General features: G+C 38.9%; 1 protein-coding gene across 2 annotated transcripts; it reads left to right on the top strand.

The window, feature by feature from the left end:
• The first annotated feature begins 1,665 nt into the window (after window positions 1–1,665).
• On the top strand, window positions 1,666–13,112 carry Pthlh (parathyroid hormone like hormone). 2 transcript variants are annotated; one of them, XM_047550412.1, is made up of 4 exons: window positions 1,666–1,928; window positions 2,505–2,627; window positions 8,044–8,466; window positions 12,712–13,112. In XM_047550412.1, the coding sequence occupies exons 2-4, from the start codon at window positions 2,527–2,529 to the stop codon at window positions 12,719–12,721; spliced, it is 534 nt and encodes a 177-aa protein (XP_047406368.1). In that variant the 5' UTR covers window positions 1,666–1,928; window positions 2,505–2,526; the 3' UTR covers window positions 12,722–13,112. The 2 variants fall into 2 exon arrangements, with proteins under 2 accessions (XP_047406368.1, XP_047406369.1); XM_047550413.1 differs by lacking the exon at window positions 1,666–1,928 and adding an exon at window positions 2,076–2,292.
• The last annotated feature ends 9,201 nt before the right edge of the window (window positions 13,113–22,313 follow it).

The following is a 22,313-nucleotide window of genomic DNA, read 5'->3' as shown; positions in this document are numbered from 1 at the left end:
CAAGTTGCAAGTATTAAATGGCTCATTTGTGATTTACTTTTTTTCTTACAGATTTCCCCCTTTCAGAGCTAACCATTACATTAAGGCTCCTGCGTCTTTTTGGAAAGAATTTTTATAAATCAGCAAGTGTTAGAGGTTCAAAGGTTGACATTTCTGGGTGCTGATACTTTGTCCTTTCATGCCATGCAAACAGGTCTAATATTGAGAGATTTTTAAATGTTCAAGGGAAGTTGTGGAAATTCCCAGATTTTTTTAAGGTGGGAGGAAGCCAAGTTTCTTTAAAGTATGAAACTTAAAGTAATAACTGAGGGAGATAGGAGCTGAGAAAAGGTATCCTCATCCAAACGAATCAAGCAAGTTAACTGCTAGCTAGTTGCGATTAAGGAGGGGGAAAGAAGTGAGATGAACGAGGGTCGGTGAGAGGGCGCTATTTCACCCACCCTAGGTAAAAATCTCTGGAGCATTAGCCTGACAACTAGGCTTGATAGAAGTCAGATTCCTTTAAGTATCTCAAATCTCTGAATCCCACTTGCGCTCTAGAGAGAAATGAAACCTACCAGCAGTAATGTCTAGAAGACAAACATCTCTTGAATGGTTCCAAGCACTAGAGTACATTTCAGAAAGATAGAGGAACCAGTGGGGCTAGTATCCACGCCCGCTGCAATCCTTTCCAACCGGATACTATCCAGTAATTCAGAGCAGTCTTCCTTCCCCGCCCAATAGCTTTTGGAAGAACCCCCCGCTTTTCCTTTGCGTGTCTGAGGTACAGCAGCATATAGCCATAGTTACTCTGCATCTGCCCGCTGAAGCAGCTCGGAGACAGTCATCCTATAATCTGTAACAGGGGACATGGGGTGGGGGAAGGGGCAACAGAGTAGGGTATCGAAGAAAGGGTGGGTCCGACTCCTGCCGGTGGGTGAAAAGGCCGTGGGCGCACTCCAGGTCCCCCTCTGCAATTCAAAAGGGGGTCTCCATTCTTTGCGCATGCTTTCTTGGACAGGCTCCAGATATCCCCAGCTGTTCTCAAACAGCAAGAAAGGCAATCTCGACCTGAAGTTTGAAACTGTTTTTGCTCTTCTACGGGAAAGATCCCCCCTTCCTAGCCGATGCTCCCCACTCGGCTTGATTCAGGAAAGAGTCTAGGAGGAGGGTTCCCATCTAACACCCGAGCTTCTAGGCGAGCTTAGGACTCCTTAGAATCGCAGGCCAACGCCCGCGGTCCTCGGCTCCCGCTCCTTGGCCTCCTCAGCAGCCGTCTGCCCTTGGCGGTCTCCACGCCCGCGCATCTAGCCCCGCGCACGGGAGATTGCCGGCTGCCCAGGGCCGTACGCTCGCCTCCGGGAACCTTGGCTCGGGGATTCGCAAAGCGGGCTGGAGCCAGCCGGGCCGGGAGGAAGCAAGCGGATCCGCCCACGCCCCCGGGCCGGGGGATGGTGCTGCCCGAGCTGCGCTCCGGGGCTCCGGGGTGGGGCTCGGCAGGGCTCCGGGCAGTGCTGGGGGCGGCAGGGCGGGCGGAGGTAGCTCCGAGCGTTCCGGACTCCGGGCTCCCCTCCGCTCGCTCCGGCCGCGCGTCGCCGCCCCCGCCCCCCGCGAGCCCGCCCGCGCCCTCGCTTGCCCCGCGCGCGTTCCTAGGGCGCCACCTCTTTGCGACTCGCTCACTTCTCTGGCAGGTTTGCCTCGGAGCGTGTGAACATTCCTCTGCTGGGCTTTCAACTCGACTCCAACCTGCGCCGCCTGGCCAGCATGCCTCCCCGCCCGTGAAGCGGGGCCACTTCAGCCCTGCAGCTCCGGCCGCCGCCGCCCCTCCGCGCCGCTATTAACCCGCCCTGGCTGCCACCTGGCCCTCCTGTCGACGACACACGCACTTGAAACTTGTTCTCAGGGTGTGTGGAATCAACTTTCCGGAAGCAACCAACCCACCAGAGGAGGTAGACAGACAGCTATGTATATATATGTGGGTCTCGCTACAAGTGGCTCTGGAACCAGAGGGCCTGGTTCGCAAAGAAGCTGACTTCAGGGGGGAAACTTTCTTCTTTTAGGAGGTGGTTTGCCCTGCTCCACGAACCCAAGAAAACGGCTGGCCAGATTAATTAGACATTGCTATGGGAGACGTGTAAACACACTACTCATCATAGATGCATATATAAAACCATTTCATTTTCGCTATTATTTCAGAGGAAGCGTCTCTGGTTTCTTGTTTTGTTTTGTTTTGTTTTTCCTCCTTTCCTTTTGGTCCCTTTTTGCCTGTGTGAGTTGGAAGAAGCACAGTTGGAGTAGCTGATTCCTAAATAAGTAAGTGCTTGAGAAGCTCCCAAGAAAGTTCTTTTTTATAATCCTTTTTTTTTTTTTTTTTCTTCTTCTTTTTCTTTTTCGTCTTTGTAACTTGGGAGATGCCCTTGATGCTGAAGAAGAGGATATGAGAACGGGCTAAATGAGGAGCGGAGTAGAGAGGGGAGATGAAGAGCCGGGACTGACCTTTCGGGTCCCTTTCCACTCTATTGCAGGTCCCGAGCGCTAGAGGATACGATGCTGCGGAGACTGGTTCAGCAGTGGAGCGTCGCGGTGTTCCTTCTCAGCTGCTCGGTGCCCTCCTGCGGGCGTTCGGTGGAGGGGCTCGGCCGCCGGCTGTAAGTGCCCCCATCCTCCCTAAAGCGCCGGGTTAGGGAGGCCAGTTGCAGAAGCTGCCAGGCTGGGGCGCTGCCGAGGGCTCCCAGCGGTCACCGTGCTTCGCGCCCGGGTTAGAGCGAGGGATCATCTGGCTACCTGCACGGGGCTGAACCTGGGTGTTCAAACTCGACAGGAGAGCTGGTTGAACCGCAAGGAGAGCTAGGCAAGAGACAGATTTGATGTGTGTTTCCATAAGGTGGAGCATTTTAGAGAATTTCCTCTAGGGAAAGATCGTCTGCCTGTAGTGAAAGAAAAGACTGGGAACCACGAAAGGCTTTGAAACTTAGAGGAAGCGGAGGGATCCAGGGGACATGTGTCTGTGCGCTTGTACTGAATGTGGGTGGCAGTTTGTGTGTGAAAAGCAAAAACCTTACATCTAATTTTATTATGAATGACATAATTTAAGCATATAAATGGGACCATATTACATAATGAAGGCATATTATATAATAAAGTAGTAACAACTTTTCGGTGGCACACTTCCAACATTAGTATTGATACTGTTCAAGAATGCTAGGGTGCTTGATTACCAATGAGTATGCAACTTTTCATTAGGTCTGAAAGCTCTTTTTCTTGAATTGTGGCTAATAGTTCTTTGAAAACTTGTATTTTGGTGGTCTCATTGGGCGATTCTTTTAAGGATTAACTTTGACTTAGAAATATTCATACATCCAAGCACATCAGAGAACTATCAATAAGTTATATGGCTGAAAGTCGAAAGAGTAGTCGAGTCACACAATCTAATCTATTGGACCTAGCAGTTCATTAATGTGTCTAATACCATGTTTGGGTGATCTTCAAGCTTCAGACTCCATGTTCAGAATGGGAAACCCATACAGTATAAGAACTGAGAGAACTTTGTCTCTGGAGAAGGAATTAAGGAGAACTTTTATATTTAACAATAAAAATTGCAATATCTAATATCGACAATCAAGTTTGTGGTGCTTCCTTGTAAATTCCCGAGGGTATACAAACAGGCAACTGTTTTATATGTGCCCTTGGTCTATTATTATTAAAGCAGAAAATTCTTAAATGAAATTACTTTAGACATGTCTGACCTTGGCACCAAAATGAAAATCTACTATGAATCTCCTAAGGCAAATTGTGTAGAACATTGTACTGAAGATAAAGCTGCATTGTGTTCTTCAAATCAGTGTTTTGCTGATGTATTTCTGAAAATTGTCTTCAGACTTTTTGCTTATTTTGGGACTTGTGTTAAATTCAACTATCTAACATCCAAATATAGATGAAGACTTATTTTTTAAAGTGTACTTACATACACTTCTTTGGCTAAGAAGTACTGTCTTGGAACGTAGCCAATTTTTCTTCAGAGTTGCTTAAGAACTATCTATTTTCTCTTTTGAGAAACAGTAAATAGATCATGATTAAGTTCACAACTACAGCAAAAAACAAGGGCTAGGTTGTCCTAACGACTATTTTTAACTCTTTCTTTGTTGCACCTTGCAATATATACAGAAACCATTTAGCAGCCAGAGACTCTGTTATAGTTTTGTTTGTGGGTGAAATACAATATTGTAGTTAAACACTCACACTCAGCAGATGGTTATAAAACTACCACAGAACATTCTCATAGTTAATGGCTAGTAGATCATCACATTACAACCATGGTTTTTCATGGAAGCTGAAATCATCAGTAGATGAAGATGTTTCATCAAATTATTATGGCCAAATGGACTTTAAAAAAAACAAGTCATTATTTTTACATTACTGCCAAGTAACAGTAAATTTTGTGTGCTACACAAAACATTAATCTATTATTACATTAAAATCAAGCTAGCTTTTGAAAGAAATTTTAACATGTAATCAAACCATATTACTCTCCAATTTTTACACCATGCATTAGGGGAACTGCTTTGAAGTACAGATTTTCTTAAACTAGGTTAACTTTTAAGAGAGAAAACTACTTTAACAACACTTCCTAAAGTATGCAAGGAGGCAATTACAAGCTGTGAATCTGTGAGACCTATTAGTCCAAAAGATCCTAATCAATGGGGCTAGAATATGATCAGGTTGAAGACTGGGAAGTGGAATCTATGGAGGAACTTGTGTGGATGAACATGGCTTGGCAAATGACTACCTCTGTGTTTAAAGTTAGAGAGGGAACCCCAACAAGATTGAGAAACCTAAAGCATCATTGACTGATTTGCTTGGGAGCCAGACTGGGTCTACTCCACTTAATGAAAAGCATAACTTTCAACTGAGTCATATGGGTTGGAAGGGACTTCTGGTGAATCATCTTAACTCTAACACCCTAACCCTGTCTCCTCCATGTACCACAGAACTTTTCTCCTTAAACTCAGAGTCCTTACTTAGGAGCCTCACATCAGCACAAGCATGCTGCTTCTTCCTGTGCTGAAAGAGGAATTTCCATTACTGTTTATTCCCTCTGTTCCTTGATAATTCCTTAGAAATTTAATCTGTCTCCCTGAAAATTCCTCTGAGAGTGATTTTTCTTTAAAGCAGAACAGCTATGTTTTGACTAAATTTAGAGTTATCTGTCTTAATCATTTTCCTCAAATTTTTAGTTTTTTTTTTTTTTTTAACCATAATCAAAGGAGATCATAGAGCCTAAGACTTATTTTTCCATGTTGGAGCTTAGGTATGTAATAAATGCCATGTGAACCACCAGGCTATGTAATCTTTATACGCATATTGAATAACAAACTATTATTGATACCAATTTACAATTTAAATATTTCAGTTATCTAAATTGAAAACCTCCTAAATTTGAATGTTTCACTCACCACCTAGATATATCTAGTTTGTACATGCCATTTATCCCTGTGTCAATTTATGCCTTATTTTTTAAATAAAGGAAATATTTCATGGACCTTATTCCCTATTGATGATAAAGAGATCACAGTATTCCTGATACTGCAATTTCCCAGAGATGTGTGCTTTACAAATATTTTAAGGGAGGAAGTCTTTGAAATACTAAATAACTTGTCTAACAGCATTTCGGATTTAGCATTTAAGAAAATTTGCATTTTCTAACATACTAACAGTTTAACAGGCAGATAGAAAGCATTGTACCTCACAAAAGATGTACTATTCTAAACTGGACAAAGTTGTGCCATATTGTACGCTTTTTATAAAATGGATGGAATGATCACTGCATTTCCCATGGGAAAGTGCAGTTTTTAACTTGGGAAGGCACAGTGACTCACAGTTGACAGGCTGGCCAAGATGACAGGCATATATGCCAGTCAGAGGGGGCATGAGCAATGGTGGCTTGATTTGAACAGACTGACTATTAAAAGTTTTGGCTTAGCGTTAAACTACAATGAGATGTGTAATAGATTTGGAGATCAATGCAGATGAGAAAAGGTATCAGCCAGGAATTGAGAAATGAAATGAAAATTCCTCAATACTACCAACTATCACTGGTTAAGAATTTCTTTTTAATATGACATTTTAGTAAAAGATATTATTAAACTACAGTGCTTACAAAATATGTAATTATGTCAGAACTATTCTTTTAAAATGTTATTAGAGGATATAAATATATTGTGCCCAGACCTCAAATTTGTAGATTATTAAAAGTTTCCAGAATACTAAATGTTGCCACAGAGTAAGTGAATTTTAATCTAGTCACATGTGGCACCTTCAGAAAGGAGGAGAGACTCCTTCATGCCTCATTTAAACCAGGCTCCTGTTAAATTCCTTTCCGTTAAGTCATGTCTTTTTTGAACAAGCTACATGTCTTCAAGTCAGTGCACACACTAAAATACTAGAAGGAAGCTGGCACTCAAGCTACAAGGGTCAGAGAAATGATGACTGAATTTTCATCTCTTGCTCTCTTCTTTGACTCATTCCCCCAAAGATAAACCAAACTCTTCCTTATTTTGGAGATGCAAATGGACTGTGGAAGCATTTGGTCAAGGAAACCGATACATTTCTGCCTGATCTGTCCATTTTGGAGGAACTTTAATACCCTGTCCCCTGCCATGACTTTGGCTTCAGCTTTGGCAGGCGAAAGGGTGAAGTACATTGAAAATTTACTTTTAGAATCAGAAGATCTAGTTTTTAGAACCCTGGCTATGCCAGTTCTTATTTTGTGAACTAGAGCAAATCATTTCATTCCTGCATCTCATTTCCCCATCTGTAAAATGGGGATAAAAGTGCTATTTATTATTCCCATATTTCCCTGAGGAGTTGGTGGAACCCTACCAGGGTTACAAGGATCCCAGACACCATTGTGTCAGGGAAGCATGAATACATGAGATGTAACCCTGCGAAATACTCTCAGTTATTCTTAAAGATGAGCAAGTTTGGAGAGCTGTTCCAATGGTAGAAAGTGGAGTTAGGACAGACTGAGTTGAAGCAGGCATGGCTAATGCATGTAATCCTTAAAATAATTCATAATGCACACACAGAATAAAAAGGGTGGATATCTAGGCAAGAGTCAGGGTGTCATCTAAAAGAAATGATAATTAGTTGATTCTTTTCCACTATATTTTCATCAGACTATTATTTAAATAGAAAAATCACAGTTGTTCCCAGAGATATATTAAGAGAAATTACATAGAAAAGTGAACTTCTCAACTACCAAAGATGATGCCCTCTGAAATTTTAAATTAAAAAAACTTGAAGCACAGAAAAAATAGAAATGATCTCACTTAAACACATATAAGGAAACACTACAGAGGACATCCTACTGCTACTATTTTATGGAAAAAACTCTCTCTCTCTCTCTCTCTCTCTCTCTCTCTCTCTCTCTCTCTGCCTATAGTTACAGGTTGCTGGTCAGCTAAAATCTTAAAATTCAGCCTGTTACATGGTTTCCTAGATTGTTTCCTTAATAGTGCAACTCGGTGTGTGTGTGTGTGTGTGTGTGTGTGTGTGTGTGTGGTGTGAAAGAGTGAGGGAGGGTTAGGGGCTGATAGATAAAAGTTTAGGAGAGTGCTCAGGTAAAAGCAACTTTCTTTTTATTTCCCAGACTAGGACGTCTGGATTTATTTCCCCAACAGAACTCTGAAAAATGTGAAGAGAAGCTTAGTGGTTTCTGTCCATTTCTGAGCATAACTGAATCACAGCATTTTAAATTGGGAAAGGAGATAGAAAACCTCTGAATCTAACCCCTTCCTTTTAAAAAGATGAGGTCCAAGAATGCCCCTGTTCTCACCAAGGCCACAGACCTAGTGAGCAGCCCTGGGACTGGAAGCTGCTGCCTCCGGAAGGCTGGCTTTCCCATCCTGTCGCCTTCCCCACTCAGCCCACTGGCCACTCCCTAGCTTGTGTCCTGTAGGAGACCATCTTGAAAACTACAGGGATTTGCTCACATCTTCATTGTCTCTACCAGCAACTACGACTTAACCCTCTTCTTCCCCTCCTGTTCTTCTGTTCCTCTGACAGCAAAAGAGCCGTGTCTGAGCATCAGCTCCTCCATGACAAGGGGAAGTCCATCCAAGACTTACGACGCCGGTTCTTCCTTCACCACCTGATTGCAGAAATCCACACTGCGGAAATCAGAGCTACCTCCGAGGTTTCCCCGAACTCCAAGCCTGCTCCCAACACCAAGAACCATCCCGTCCGCTTCGGGTCTGATGATGAGGGTAGATACCTAACTCAGGAAACCAACAAGGTGGAGACCTACAAAGAGCAGCCACTCAAGACACCTGGGAAGAAAAAGAAAGGCAAACCTGGGAAACGTAAGGAACAGGAAAAGAAAAAACGGCGAACTCGCTCTGCCTGGCTGAACTCGGGAGCGGCTGGGAGTGGGCTGGACGTGGACCACCTCTCTGACATCTCCGCGGCTTCGATGGAGCTCAGTTCACGGTAACAGCCTTCTCTGGCCCCTGGCTTCTCCTTGTGGCCCTGCTGGGTTTTCCATCCTCCATCTGCTCTGGCTTGAATCAACCTATAATTTCCTTCCTTTCTGTACCTCTATCAATCGCTATACAATTTAAAAACGTACAAAACCAAGATAGGCCAGAATATCATCTGCCTTAAAGCAATGTCCCTTCACCCTGCCTCTAAATACACATTTTACAGCCCATTTCTCTTCCTCCACCATCACATTCCCAACACCACTCTATTAAATTTTGTTTTTTAGGGCTGGGGAGATAGCTCAGTTGGTAGAGTGCTTGCCTTGTAAGCACAAGGCCCTGGGTTCAATCCCCAGCACTGCAAAAAAAAAAAAAAAAAAAAAATTGTTTTTTACTCAAGCTTCAGGAACTAGTGACCATCTTCATCATTTGCTGGGGGGAAAATACTTTTAATCACCCACTTTCACATCTTGATAAACTTTTTGACAGTTTTTCACATTTTACTTTTTTTTCCACTTCAAGGAAGAACATAGAAGGCTTTGATATTATCTACAAACACTGCAGAACAACATCTTACCATAAACAATTCTGAGCCATTCACACTTGATTTAATTAAATTTACTTAATTAAATTTTAAGTTCATTTTAATTTAAAGACATTAAGTTATTTTTAAACACATGCTTTAAATTTGTTTAATTAAATTCAACTCTGATTTCTACCAGCTCATGAAAAAGAAATGACTTCTGAAAATTTTTAAGTATTGGCTCAAGAAAGATATGTTTTCTCGTATATCTATTTGCCCATTGGCAAGTTGAAATTATTTTTCCAGGACAGTGCAGTAGGAATAATAAGACTTCATATTTAAGTGGCTCATTTAACCTTAGCTCACAAATCCAGGTAGTAAATACACTTAAGGACTTTAGAGTTGAATAACATAGGCTCGGGTTTGGGGTCTGAATGTATTGAAGCTCAAAACTTCAAACAAGTTACTTAGTCTAAGGCTCACTTTTGTCTTCTGTAAAATGAAGAAAATAATTGTACCAACTCTATATAAAGTTGGGCGAAGATTAAATGAGATTATATGGGTTAACTGCCTGTCATAAACACTCAATAAAATGCAACATTTTGTTGTTTTGGTGCTTTTTAGATCTAGTTCTGGTTACGATCCATAGATAGATAGATAGATGGATAGATGATAGATGATAAATAGATGATTCTGTGAGGGGAAAATAAGGAGTAAATAGTAATTTCATTTTATAAAATAGAAAACCAAAGCATTCTACAATCAAAGAACCTAAGTTGGTACTTGGAACAGGATTTCCCTGTTGCCTCACACTTAGGTCAGTGCTGTATTAGCACTGCTTCTCTATTCATGCTTTTCCATTGATAGGACCTTTTTTGTTTTTGTTTTTTTACTTTTCAGTACAGCACTTCTATGGGGTTTGAAAGAAAGAGGAAAACAACACAAGAACGCATCATATGCAACTAATGATCTCATTATTTAAAGAGTCCCTGTTACTTCTCCAGTCCTTTGACTCTGGTACAGATAGGATTACAGAGTGATGTTTCAAAGGGGAGTGTGAACTGATCATCATGTCTCTCTTTGAGTTAAGTTGAGAAATCCATTACTAAATTGCATATAAAATAGCAATTACATTGAATAAGTGTACAACTTCAGTAATCAATGGGTAATGGCACTAGAGAAATCTTTAGCACAGTGAATGACCTATTCTGCAAATACTAATAGATCTATAAGGGGCATCAAACCCTATAATCCTGACTAACTGCACATGTGCAGTGTATTTCAAGATATGATCCTAACTGTACATACTTACAACTATGCAAGGACCCCAGTTTATTGCTGAAACCTATTTTATTCATTGTTTTAATGTATATATGTGTTTATGTATGTGTGTGTGTATGTCTATACACACGTTAGAACTATAAAAACAAATGTAAGCATTTTCTATGGATTTTGCTCATTTAAAATTTGCAGTGCTTTTCAAGTATCTGGAAAATTAATGAAAATCAACACTCATCACTTCTTAGGCCTGGAGCTACCCCTAGGTTAAAGTATGTCTCGTGAAAATCAGGCAGTGACCTAATCAAATGCAGACCTAGGACTGAAAGAAGTAGGATGTTTTTGCTTTTCCTTTTGCTTCCCTGTTTTTGAGGGACACTTTTGGAAAGAACAGTTTGTTTGGCAACCAGATGTTGGCATTCTCCCAAAACAACCCAACAGAGGTGCAGGGAAGAGTGGGGGAATTTAGGAGTGTGTTGGTGAGGATGTATGGGGCTGTGCAAGATTTTGTAATCCAAATAAAATCTTTTCAGAAAAACTATTTAAAAGTTTTATAAGTGACCAATCTTTTATTAATATCCTCTCTTTAGTCTCTTTGCATTATTATAAGATGATCTGAGAGGTCTGATGAGATGGCAGGCATGAGCTTTATTATGACATATGCAGTATTTTTTTCGAAAGAACCTACTGAGGTACAATTGTCTGTTTCCTCTCACATGAATTATTCAGTGGTAAAGATATAGCTTTAAATTTTGGAGATTGCATTTAAAATTTTTGATGTTGCAAAGGAGATAACCAGATACAGTAGGGCTCACTTATTGGAAATATTTATTTTGATTTGGTAAATATTGCTTTAGAAAAATATAAAAAGCATTTTAGTCATCCAAAGAGCTGGAATTCAAAAACATCATATACACATATAAAATAAATGTACACATGTACTTTAGGTCATGTTAGATGTTTTACTTGGCTTTTCCAACATGTGCCTTTGTCAAACAGGGTAAAAAATTATTTGAAGATCTTTTCCTGGGTCTTTTTTTTTTTTTTTTTGTCTGTCTTTTTTGAGAAAATACTTGTTCAAAATATCATTCATTTCCTCCTTGCTTTTATTATTATTATTATTATTACCTCAATTTACTAAATAACATTTAATACAAATGTGTTTTCAGATCAGTACAGTACACAAATTATTGTGTTTTGAGATTATCTTTTTGGTTTTATTCATAACACCCATCCACCAACAAATTAAATTTTTAATCTTAAACTTTTTTCTCTGCATTTAGGAGCTATTCTAACATCCCAACTAAAATCATTGAAGAAAAAGTCAATTCCTAGAACACATTAGAACCCCCTAAATGCTCAATTTGCTTTTCGTTCTTTAAACTGCACACGAAACTTCAAAAATGTTAAGTGTTTTCTGTTTTGTAGGCCTTGTACCCATACACTTTTGCCATGTAAAACCCTACCCAAAACTCTGGTCATTAATTAAATGACACAGACAATCAAATCTCAATCTATGGTTATTTCCATTAAAATAAATGCATGTTCATGGAAGTAGACCACACACAGAAGAGAAAGAAACAGCAGACTCTGCTAACCCATCTTAAACTACTCTTATTACAGTATCTGGATATGTCAGAAAAGGTGTCAGTCATAGTTGGTGTAATGTATTCTGAATAATAAAATAGACCCAGTGATGTGAAATACTAATATTTTGTACTTTTTAATCAATTATTCTTAAGTATTCTCTCATTTAAAATAAACTTTCCTAATTTCTAATGCAAGATCCATTCAAAACACAAAGAGAATGAGAGGCAAATAATTCTTAGTTTTGTCTTTGAAATCTAAAATCTAATAACGGTTTTACAAATCATTGTTTAAAGACAGCTAAAGAAATGCTAGGTATCATCAAGTAAACATGCTGTTTAACTCCAGTTCCTTCCAGTGATTATCCAAAGTCCCACACTTTCACTACCCTTACCAAAGTTCAGTGAGCCAAATGAACGTCTAAACATAATTAACAAACTCTGGGTCACTACATCAGGTGTCACTGGAGAATAAACATCTAGGCACTATGTAGAGAAGATGGATATCCCAACCCAGCCTTATTTCCAAATTTTCTAATTTGTCTTTTTCTTATCTTGCTAGCAGGTGACTTTGAAAATTTTTCATGGATCTTCCTTTGTCTGACAGGGCATAATTAAGAATGCAGGTTCTTTTTACTTTCTGCACATAGATCATTTAATTGTGTGAGACCCAGCTTGTAACAGAGGCTCTGGAGGGACAGGTAGATATCACAGGTACCTTCCACAGGAGATATTTACAAGAAGTCCCCTAGATCTCTTTCACTGTGATTTTGTGTTTCTTAATTTATTTCCTTTATTTTATGTCTCCCCATTTGCAAGGAAAATTAAACAGTTTTTTTCCTCTTCTTTCTTTTCCTTCTCTTTGCAGGAGGCATTGAAATTTTCCGGCAGAAACCTTCTAAGGACATATTACAGGATTTTGTAATAGTAAACATGTGGAAAGTATTAGAAATATTTATTGTCTGTAAATACTGTAAATGCATTGGAATAAAACTGTCTCCCCCATTGCTCTATGAAACTGCACATTGGTCATTGTGAATATGTTTTCTTTTTTTTGCCAAGGCTAATCCAATTATTATTATCACATTTACCATAATTTATTTTGTCAACTGATGTATTTATTTTGTAAATGTATCTTGGTGCTGCTGAATTTCTATATTTTTTGTAACATAATGCACTTTAGATATACATATCAAGTATGTTGATAAATGACACAATAAAGTGTCTTTATTTTGTGGTTGATTTTAATGAATGCCTAAATATAATTATCCAAACTGATTTTCCTCTGTGCATGTAAAAATAGCAGTATTTTTAATTTGTAAAGAATGTCTAATAAAATATAATCTAATTATACCATGACTCAGAATGTGAATTACATCCTTTAAGATTTCTAATGGAAGGAACATGACATAGTTGGGTTTTTAAAAGTCTATTTGAATACAGTCTTAAACTTAGTATATTTATATCAGTACTTAATCCAACATTTCCATGTTATTTTTTAGTTAAAAACTGCTTAAAGGGGTTGGAGTTGTGGCTCAGTGTAGTGCACTTGCCTAGCACATGTGAGGCACTGGGTTCACTCCTCAGCGCCACATAAAAATAAATAAATAAAGGTATTGTGTCCATCTACAACAAAGAAAAAAATTTTTAAAAACTGCTTAAAATGTTCTTGTCCAATATTTCGGTTTGAATCAACAGAAATGGCTGAACAACCTAGACATGGTTTTATGAAGTATGTTCAATTTGAAGTAAAGACAAGGAGGCTTGTAAGAAACAGAGAGAACACAGAACAAAAGATTAAAAAATTCAGAGGGTTCATGAGAGCTAAGTGAAATGGAGAAACGGGGACGTTAAGGCTGGATCATTTTGATCACTGTGAAGTTTAGTCTGAGAGCTCTTGCTGTTACTGGTAACACCAATAACAAGCATAAAAGAGCTTAAGAATACTGTCTTGTATGGATTCCTACCAGAGAAAAAAGAGAGATGGATTTGGACTCAAAGAGCCCTTGGAGACGAGATTGCTTTCCTGCAACTTGGCAGTTCCTAGAATTCTGGTTGCAAACAGCATGGTGGAATGCCAGATGGAACACCTCCTCCATTGTGAATATCACCCTAGTTGTTCCTACCTCTGCCCTCAAATGAGAATACAAACCCTTTCTTTCTACAGAACTTTTGCTTTAACTCTCTACAACTTAGGACACATACACACAAGTCAGAATTTTTAAAACCTATGAATCAAGAAAGCACATAGTAGTATTTTATGGATGGTCAATATCTTATTGAATGTCTATAAGATGTTTGAGGGGGTGCTACTTCAGTCAGCTTTTTTGTTGCTGTGATCAATTTTAGGAGGAAAAGTTTATTTGGGGGTTCTCAGTTTCAGAGGTCTCAGTTCACAGATGGACTACTCCATTCCTCAGGGCCTACGATGAGGCAGAACATCATGGCAGAAGAGTGTGGTGGAGGAAAGCAGCTTAAGACATCACACCAGGAAGATGAGAGAGACTGGGGCTGGTATTGTGGCTCAGTGGTAGAGCACTTACCTAGCATGTGTGAGGCACTGGGTTTGATTTTCAGCTCTGTTTGTAAATAATAAAATAAAGGTCCATCAAAACTAAAAAAGTATTTTTTTAAAAAAGATGAGAAAGACTAAACTCAGCTCACCAAATATATACCCCAAAGGCACACCCCCAATGACCCACCTCCTCCAGTCACTCCCAATCAACCTACAGTCACACTCAACTGAGTGTGTTCACTGATTGGGTTAAGGCTCTCATTACTCAATCGTTTCACCTCTAAACCTTCTTACATTGTCTCACACATGAGCTTTTAGGAGACACTTCATATCTAAACCATAACAGGTGTGTAAGAACTAAAATGTGACTGCTTTGAAACTTTCTTTCACTCTATGGTAGATCACATGAAACAACTAAATAGTAGCAACAAAAAACTATTAAATGATCCAAAATTTCATGTATATCTTTACAAGGCAAAAAATAAATAAATAAATAAATAAAAGCAACACATAAGGAGAGATTAGTTTAGGTGTACTGTAATTAGGATTATGTTTCTGAGAGGAGGATTGTAAGATTAAATTTATTCATATTTTCACTTGAGTCCCATAGCATTCAAAACAGGACTCATTTTTAGTTAGAATTTTAAACCAGTATTAGTAGGTAAATAAAATAATTTGTGCTGAGTTTCACCTATGATTTTGATGGAGATAATTTTTACACCCAAGGAAACTCAGAAGTTTTAAGTTTGATACATTGACCCTGTATAAAAGATAGTTGAGGTGTCTTAAAAATAGATATAACCAAGGATTGGGGGGTGTAGCTCAGTGGTAGAGCATTTGCCTAGCATGCACAAGTCCCTGGGTTTGATCCCCACAAATGCAAAAACAAAAACAAAACAACAAGGTAGATATAACCACATTATGCAAAACTCCATTTGAAACTCTAAATCTTAAGACTGCATCAAATCCTTCTAAGTTGTTCACATGAAAGATGTTTTCTAGACACTAGCTTGATAAATACTTGGAAATTAAGGCAAAGAAGCATCAGATTCAATGTTAAGTGCAAGTCATTTTTATGATTTTCTTCACAAGTAGCCCATTCTAAAAAGGGGGAAGAGGGAATCGGTTTATAGTTGTTGATGCTTAACAGAGCATTATTGATATCAATATTGCTTGTAGTTAAACCCTGGTTCTCTAGCACTGATAAAGAATACAATTATAGGATAATGGAGTGAGAAATTGAAAGGAGAAAAAAAAAAACTTTGGGAAAAAAATATCATTTTCTATGAAAAAAATCCCTGAAATAAAGTTGAAAAAATGTAAACAAATTCTTAGCAAATTACAATCTAAGTGACTATAGCTTATCTCTGACTTAAATAATATTTATAAAGCAGTGACACTTTAAATAAAGAAAATTTGAGTATTCTGGAATTGAGAAAATAACAGTCTGCTACCCATTACCATCCTTAACTTTTATTCAAGACAGAAATCTGGTATTCAATTAGACACATAATATATTGTGGATGTTGTAAAGCCATCTCCATCTCCAAAAGACAAGTGGTGACACTTTTGTACAAAAACTGTATTCCTTTCTTTTGTTTTTTCTTGTTAAAGAGCTTGCTCATGACATAACTAACATATTCAGAGCTCTATTTAGTTGCTGTTTTGTTTTTTTGTTTATTTGGATTTTGGTATTGAGGACTGAACCCAGGGGTGTTTAACCACTGAGCAACATCTCAAGTCCTTTTTTTTTTTTTTTTTTTTTTTTTTTTTTTTAAGACAGCATCTTGCTAAATTGCTGAGGCTCTCTTTGAAGTTGTGATCCTCTTACCTCACCCTCTGGAGCTGCTGGGATTATAGGTGTGTAGCACCATGCCCAGCCTCAGAGTTACATTAAGAATCAAAATCGACAGCCAGCTTCTCCAGGTTCTCAGAACGGAACTGGCCCGCTAGTGAGAGCCTGTCTGAACAGAGCAGGCTCCGAGTCCCGGAGCCGCTGCAGTGCAGTGTACTCCTGCAAAGAACCAGCGGAGAGCCTCCATCTGCAATCAGCCTCAGGGATAAGGGCAGGGCAGCCGGAGACCTCTTCAGGCGGCTCTGCCCACTCCAGCTTGGGGCTCTCTTCACGGGGCGATCCAAGATGGCGGCCTAGAGGGAGACTGCACCCCCGGTCGCTCCACAACCCAGGAGTTAAGAAGGGGAGGCATTGAGAGACTCGGACTGAAGTGGAGCCACGGGTGAGTCTGCCCACTGGGTAAAGCTCAGCCCGGGTGGCAGGCCCAGATAGAGGTGGCTTAGCAGAGCCGGGCAGGGCAGCTTGAGTCTTCCCAAGGTAGTCTTCCACACTCCGGCAGTGGGCTCTTCCCACACGGCCAGCTGCACGGTGCAGGCCCACAGTGAGAGCATTTCCGCACAGAGCCAGTTCCAAATCGTGGAACCAGTAGGGGGCTAGGGGCAGTATTCTTCGAATGAGCTGCTTTATCAGATTCCTCCAAGACAGCAGGCTACTGAAGGCTGGGAGGTGATACACTGGAAATCTACTGGGACACTATAAGCCAATAGTGGAAAACTGCAATATCTCAGGGTCCCACTGACAACTGACCATTATGAGAAAACAAGGGAAGAAAATGTCCCAAACAAACCTAGATACTACATCAATAAAACCCAATGACAGCACAGCAGAAGAAATGTCAGAAAGGGAGTTCAGAATGTACGTAATTAAAACGATCAGGGAAGCTAATGAGGAGATGAAAGAGCAAATGCAGGCATTGAAGGAGGAGATGAAAGAGCAAATGCAGGCATTAAATGATCGCACCAATCAACAGTTAAAAGACCAAATACGGGAAGCAAGAGATCATTTCAATAAAGAGTTAGAGATACTGAAAAAAAACCAAACTGAAATCCTTGAAATGAAGGAAACAATAAACCAAGTTAAAAACTCCATAGAAAGCATAACCAATAGGATAGAACACCTGGAAGACAGAACCTCAGACATTGAAGACAAAATATTTAACCTTGAAAACAAAGTGGAACAAACAGAGAAGATGGTAAGAAATCATGAACAGAATCTCCAAGAACTATGAGATATCATGAAAAGGCCAAATTTGAGAATTATTGGGATTGAGGAAGGCTTAGAGAAACAAACCAAAGGAATGAACAATCTATTCAATGAAATAATAACAGAAAATTTCCCAAATCTGAAGAATGAAATGGAAAACCAAGTACAAGAGGCTTATAGAACTCCAAACATACAAAATTACAACAGACCCACACCAAGGCACATTATTATGAAATACCTAACATACAAAATAAAGACAGAATTTTAAAGGCCGCGAGAGAAAAGAATCAAATTACATTCAGAGGGAAACCAATAAGAATATCAGCAGATTTTTCAATCCAGACCCTAAAAGCTAGAAGGGCCTGGAACAACATATACCAAGCCCTGAAAGAAAATGGATGCCAACCAAGAATCTTATACCCAGCAAAACTTACCTTCAAATTTGACGATGAAATAAGATCCTTCCATGATAAACAAAAGCTAAAGGAATTTACAAAAAGAAAGCCAGCATTACAGAACATTCTCAGCAAAATATTCCATGAGGAAGAGATGAAAAACAACGATGCAAATCAGCAACAGGAGGCGCTAGCCTAAAGGAATAGCCAAATAAAGGAGAAACCAAATCATGTCAAAAACAAATATGAGTCAATTGACTGGGAATACAAATCATATCACAATAATAACCCTGAATGTTAATGGCCTGAATTCATCAATCAAAAGACACAGACTGGCAGATTGGATTAAAAAGAAAAATCCAACAATATGCTGCCTGCAAGAGACTCATCTCATAGAAAGAGACACCCATAGACTAAAGGTGAAAGGATGGGGACAAACATACCATGCACACGGACATAGCAAAAAAGCTGGAGTATCCATCCTCATCTCAGATAATGTGGACTTCAAACCAAAACTAGTCAGAAGGGATAAAGAAGGACATTACATGCTGCTTAAGGGAAGCATAAATCAGCAAGACATAACAATCATAAATATCTATGCCCCGAACATAGGCTCATCCACGTACGTCAAACAAATCCTTCTCAATTCCAGAAATCAAATAGACCACAACACAATAATACTAGGCGATTTTAACACACCTCTCTCACCACTGGATAGATCGTCCAAACAAAAATTGAATAAAGAAACTATAGATCTCAACAACACAATCAGCAATTTAGACTTAACGGACATATATAGAATATACCATCCAACAAAGAATGAATACACTTTCTTCTCAGCAGCACATGGATCCTTCTCTAAAATAGACCATATTTTATGCCACAAAGCTACTGTTAGTAAATACAAGAAGATAGAGATACTACCTTGTACTCTATCAGATCATAATGGATTGAAATTAGAAATAAATGACAGAATAAAAAACAGAAACTTCTCCAATACCTGGAGACTAAATAATACACTATTATATGATGAATGGATAACAGAAGACATCAGGAGGGAAATAAAAAAATTCTTAGAAGTAAACGAGAACAAAGACACATCATATCAAAATCTCTGGGACACTATGAAAGCAGTACTTAGAGGAAGATTTATTTCATGGGGTGCATTCAAAAAAAGAAGTAGAAATCAACAAATAAACGAGTTAACACTACAGCTCAAAGCACTAGAAAAAGAAGAGCAGACCAATACCAAAAGTAGTAGAAGACAGGAAATAGTTAAAATCAGAGCCGAAATCAACGAAATCGAAACAAAAGAAACAATCGGAAAAATTAATAAAATAAATAGTTGGTTCTTTGAAAAAATAAATAAAATTGATAAACCCTTAGCCACACTAACAAAGAGAAAGAGGGAGAAAACTCAAATTACTAAAATTCGGAATGAACAAGGAAACATCACAACAGACACGAGTGAAATACAAAACATAATTAGAAGCTATTTCGAAAATCTATACTCCAACAAAACAGAAAACCTTGAAGACATCAACAAATTTCTAGAGACATATGAACTACCTAAACTGAACGAGGAGGACATACACAACTTAAATAAACCAATTTCAAGCAATGAAATAGAAGAGGTCATCAAAAGCCTACCAACAAAGAAAAGTCCAGGACCAGATGGGTTCTCAGCCGAGTTCTACAAAACCTTTAAAGAAGAGCTCATTCCAATACTCCTCAAACTATTCCATGAAATAGAAGAGGAGGGAACCCTACCAAACTCGTTCTATGAAGCCAATATCACCCTGATACCTAAACCAGACAGAGACACATCAAGGAAAGAAAATTTCAGATCAATATCCTTAATGAACATCGATGCAAAAATTCTCAACAAAATTTTAGCAAATCGCATACAAATATATATTAAAAAGATAGTGCACCACGATCAAGTGGGTTTTATCCCAGGGATGCAAGGTTGGTTCAACATTCGGAAATCAATAAATGTCATTCACCATATCAACAGACTTAAAGTTAAGAATCACATGATTATTTCAATAGATGCAGAAAAAGCATTTGATAAAATACAGCATCCCTTCATGCTCAAAACACTAGAAAAAATTGGGGTAATGGGAACATTCCTAAACATTATAAAGGCCATCTACGCTAAGCCCATGGCTAATATCATTCTAAATGGTGAAAAACTGAAAGCGTTCCCCCTAAAAACTGGAACAAGGCAGGGATGCCCTCTTTCACCGCTTCTATTCAACATCGTCCTTGAGACTCTAGCCAGAGCAATCAGACAAACCAAAGAAATTAAAGGGATACGAATAGGAAAAGAAGAACTCAAACTATCCCTGTTCGCTGATGACATGATTATATATTTAGAGGAACCTGGAAATTCCACCAGAAAACTTTTAGAACTCATAAGTGAATTCAGTCAAGTAGCAGGTTACAAGATCAATGCTCATAAATCCAATGCATTTTTATACATAAGTGATGAATCTTCAGAAAGAGAAGTTAGGAAAACTACCCCATTCACAATAGCATCGAAAAAAATAAAATACTTGGGAATCAATCTCACAAAAGAGGTGAAAGACCTCTACAATGAGAACTACAGAACACTAAAGAAAGAAATTCAAGAAAACCCTAGAAGATGGAAAGATCTCCCATGTTCCTGGATAGGCAGAATTAATATCGTCAAAATGGCTATACTACCTAAAGTTCTATACAGATTCAATGCAATTCCAATTAAAATCCCAATGATGTACCTCGCAGAAATAGAGCAAGCAATTATGAAATTCATCTGGAAGAATAAAAAACCTAGAATAACTAAAGCAATCCTCAGTAGCAAGAGCGAAGCAGGGGGTATTGCAATACCAGATCTTCAACTCTACTACAAAGCAATAGTAACAAAAACGGCATGGTATTGGTACCAAAATAGACAGGTAGATCAATGGTACAGAATAGAGGACATGGACACAAACCCAAATAAATACAATTTTCTCATACTAGACAAAGGTTCCAACAATATGCAATGGAGAAAAGATAGCCTCTTCAACAAATGGTGCTGGGAAAACTGGAAAACTATATGCAATAGAATGAAACTAAACCCCTATCTCTCACCCTACACAAAACTCAACTCAAAATGGATCAAGGACCTCGGAATCAGACCAGAGACCCTGCATCTTATAGAAGAAAAAGTAGGTCCAAATCTTCAACTTGTTGGCTCAGGATCAGATTTCCTTAACAGGACTCCCATAGCACAAGAAATAAAAGCAAGAATAAACAACTGGGATAGATTCAAACTAAAAAGCTTTCTCTCAGCAAAGGAAACTATCAGAAATGTGAAGAGAGAGCCTACAGAGTGGGAGAATATCTTTGCCAACCATACCTCAGATAGAGCGCTAATTTCCAGAATCTATAAAGAACTCAAAAAACTCTACACGAAGAATACAAATAATCCAATCAACAAATGGGCTAAGGAAATGAACAGACACTTCACAGAAGAAGATGTACAAGTAATCACCAGATATATGAAAAAATGTTCAACATCCCTAGTAATAAGGGAAATGCAAATCAAAACTACCCTAAGATTTCATCTCACCCCAATTAGAATGGCGATTATCAAGAATACAAGCAACAATAGGTGTTGGCGAGGATGTGGTGAAAAAGGAACACTCATACATTGCTGGTGGGATTGCAAATTAGTGCAACCACTCTGGAAAGCAGTGTGGAGATTCCTCAGAAAGCTTGGAATGGAAACACCATTTGACCCAGCTATCCCACTCCTTGGCCTATACCCAAAGGACTTAAAATCAGCATACTACAGAGATACAGCCACATCAATGTTCATTGCTGCTCAATTCACCATAGCCAGATTGTGGAACCAACCTAGATGCCCTTCAGTTGATGAATGGATAAAGAAACTGTGGCATATTTATACAATGGAATATTACTCCGCAATGAAGAATGATAAAATTATGGCATTTGTAGGCAAATGGTCGAAATTGGAGAATATCATGCTAAGTGAGATAAGCCAATCTCAAAAAACTAAAGGACGAATGATCTCGCTGATAAGCGGATGAGGACATATAATGGGGGGTGGGACGGGCTAGCATTAGGTTTAGGGTTAGGTTTAGAGTTAGGCTAAGGATAGCAGTAAGAATGAAGGAAAGAAGGACTGTGTAGAGGGAAAAGAGGGGTGGGAGGGGTGGGAGGGGTGGGAGGGGTGGGGGGGAGGGGAAAAATATAATAAACATCATTACCCTATGTAAACGTAAAAAAAATAAATAAATAAAAAAAAAATAACAAAAAAAAAAAAGCACAGGTAAATAGTGGGTAGGTAAGCAAAGCATAATTATTCAAATTTTTAATGAAAATTGGTTCTTATGCTAGTGTTAAGCGGTGGGCTTGGGGCAGAGGCAGATGTAGATGGAAGTTTCCAGGAAAACATTCCTGTTTAGGAAGGTTCATTGGAGATTCATGTGATTGCATAGTATTTTCCTCCA

The sequence above is a fragment of the Sciurus carolinensis genome, chromosome 4 (assembly GCF_902686445.1).
Source record: "Sciurus carolinensis chromosome 4, mSciCar1.2, whole genome shotgun sequence".
In the NCBI taxonomy this organism is placed as follows: domain Eukaryota; kingdom Metazoa; phylum Chordata; class Mammalia; order Rodentia; family Sciuridae; genus Sciurus; species Sciurus carolinensis.
Note: the sequence above shows the minus strand (reverse complement) of the source record. Positions and strands in the feature narration are given on the sequence as shown.

Coding starts and splice junctions, on each gene's coding strand:
- Pthlh (XM_047550412.1), top strand. CDS start 2,527: ATGCTGCGGAGACTGGTTCAGCAGTGGAGCGTCGCGGTGTTCCTTCTC. Junction 2,628..8,043: donor GAGGGGCTCGGCCGCCGGCT/GTAAGTGCCCCC, acceptor TTCCTCTGACAG/CAAAAGAGCCGTGTCTGAGC.